We start from the raw sequence: 2,657 nt of genomic DNA, 5'->3' as shown, positions 1-2,657 counted from the left end.
TAGTTTAGACTTCTCTCGTCTGATTTTTTGGTTGGCCATGTTTCCGAACTATATAGAATAGTTGATTGTACTTGAAACTGTAAATTTTTCCCTTCAATTTGTGTGGGATTCTTTTGTCAAATAGCACTCCAGATAAAGATCTCCATTTTAACCATGATTAATTTTACTCTTTATCTCGTTATCTATTGTGCCGTTTGTTTGTAAAGTGGAGCCCAAATATTTGCATCTTTAAATTGCCGATATCTGGAATTCATTTATATCTATGCTCTCTGTTTTATCTCCTCCTATCACCATATACTCCGTCTTTTCTCTATTTACTTTTAGTCCATGCTTTTCTAGGATATTTATCCAACTCACTAATCTTTCTTTCATTCCTTGGTCGCCAAGTATCACAATATCATCTGCAAATATCATATTCCACGGGACTGTTTGAGGTATAGACTGTGACAATACATCTATTACTGTTATGAAAAGAAATGGGCTGAGAGCCGACTCTTGATGAACTCTCTCGGCTATCGTGAAGCCTGTTGAAGTACCTGTTGTGTTACGGACCATTGTTGTATGTCCCATATACATATCCTGTATTATTCTTATATATTTTTCGGGAACTTTTTTGTGGCGTAGCGCCCACCAGATAAGTTTTCTTAAGATTCTATCGAAGGCCTTTTCTAGATCGAGAAAGACCATGTGTAGCTTTTTGTTCTTTTCTCTGTATTTTTCACTCATTTGCCTAATTGCATGGATAGCATCGGTTGTTGATCTTCCAGGCATAAAGCCAAACTGTGTCTCTCCTATTTCGATTATATCTCTTAATCTTTTTTCTATTATTTTTTCGTATAGTTTTAGACAGTGTGACATTAGTTTTATGCCCCTGTAATTTTGACAATTGTGTGGATCCCCTTTATTTTTGAAGATAGGAACTAGAAGCTCTGCCTCCATTTTTGAGGAATCTCTTCATTTCCCAGTATTTTATTGTACAGATTTGTGAGGAAATGTATTCCATCATCTCCTAGTGCTTTAAGGCTTTCTATTGGAATATCATCTGGACCCCTAGCTTTGTTGTTTTTCATATGCTTGAGGCATGTGATTATTTATTGTTCTGTTATTGGTTGTATAAGGTTTTGACATGGGGAGTGTTCATCTAGATGTAGTATGTGGGGATTAAAGTTGAGAAGCTCCTGAAAATATACTTTCCATCTATTCATTATTACTTTTTCCTTTATTATCAATTTCCCATCTTTATTTTTGATTACTTTATGAGCTCCGTTTATATCCTTAGAATTCTTTTCTCGCTGTTTGGTTAATCTGTATATTTTATTTTGCCCTTCTTTGGTATGTAGTTCTTCATGCATATCATATTATGCCATAGCTTTGGCCCTAGCCACCGCCTTTGTAGCTATTCTCTTGGATTTTTTGTAATTTATCTTGTCATCTGGGTTTTTGGATTGTACCATATTTTGTATAGGGCTTTTTTCTCCTGTATAGTGGTTTGTACCTCTTCATTCCACCACCAGCCTCTTTTGTAAATCCTAGTGTCGATTTAGTGCTATTAATCTGGATGAAAGGTCTGTCCACATTTTTCACTGACTTGTGAATAATCTATTGTTTCAATGTTTGCATTGATTGCAAAGGCATCTTTCATTGATTTTAATCTACCCCATTTGAGGCATGGTTCAAGTTTTATCTTGTTTTGAGTGGAGTGAGATGTAAATCCACAACTACTGCGAGAGATACGCATGTATTCTATTTGGGTTTTCCTTGTTCCATCTCATATGTTATTAAATGACTGTCTTTTCTTGTAAGTGTTGGTTAAGGCAAGGTCGAAGGCTTGCGAAAATTTCAGTATATTTCTTTCTCCATATCCAAAAACACCATGATGCTTTTTGTAGATGTCTCTTGCTTTTCCCACATGCGCATTTAAGTCAACACCTATCCTGATAGATTTCCATTACAGCTTCATCAAGGATAGCTCTGAAGTCATCTTTCATAAAAAGTGAAAAAAAATGACATGGAAGAGCCGCTTTTTAAATAAATTAAAATAATGTCGATTAATCAGTTTGAAGATGTTGGGAAAAAATCGTATAATGGAGTATTTAATATTCATATACTCATTTTCGTATCAGGTCAATTCAGCGAATGTCGTTTATTGAGAAGGGATTTAATAGCGAAGCTAATATTGCGAAACCAATTTCGCTAATTATTTTCCGCAAAACATTTATAGCGAAGACAATATCGCATATTTTTCGGCGAATACTTTAAAGTGAATACATATTATAACTTTTATCGCGAACCTTTTGCAGATTGTTGATATAATTTATATTTTTTAAAGAGTTAATCAAAAAACATTTTTTTTTATCTTACTCAGCAAATCAAGGATGCTGCCTCTTTGAAGACTCATCTTCATGAAAACAAAATTTCACAGCAGTCTTAAACATAAGAAGACACTCACCAATAGAGTTGAAGACCAATCTGATCTACAAGAAAATTGACAATATTAATATTAAAGGAGCACTCAGATTGGTGTCCACACAGATTCTTTGGCTGAGCCCTATGTCCACGTATTTAAAGTTATGTCAAAAACACCTCACAGCTAACATTATCCCAATTTCCCCTCAATCTCACTCAACTTGTGCCTTTCTTTTTACTTCAGAAGAAGT

General features: G+C 34.6%; 1 protein-coding gene across 1 annotated transcript; it reads right to left on the bottom strand.

Moving 5' to 3' along the window:
* Nucleotides 1–228: 228 nt before the first annotated feature.
* LOC135922116 (uncharacterized) lies at nucleotides 229–555 on the bottom strand. The gene has a single exon (XM_065456533.1). It carries the CDS (start codon nucleotides 553–555, stop codon nucleotides 229–231), a length of 327 nt encoding a protein of 108 aa, XP_065312605.1.
* Nucleotides 556–2,657: the final 2,102 nt, after the last annotated feature.

Source organism: Gordionus sp. m RMFG-2023, chromosome 1 (assembly GCF_954871325.1).
Source record: "Gordionus sp. m RMFG-2023 chromosome 1, tfGorSpeb1-WG-v2, whole genome shotgun sequence".
NCBI lineage: Eukaryota > Metazoa > Nematomorpha > Gordioida > Chordodea > Parachordodidae > Gordionus > Gordionus sp. m RMFG-2023.
The sequence above is the reverse complement of the archived record's forward strand: the minus strand, read 5'-3'. Positions and strand labels throughout refer to the sequence as shown.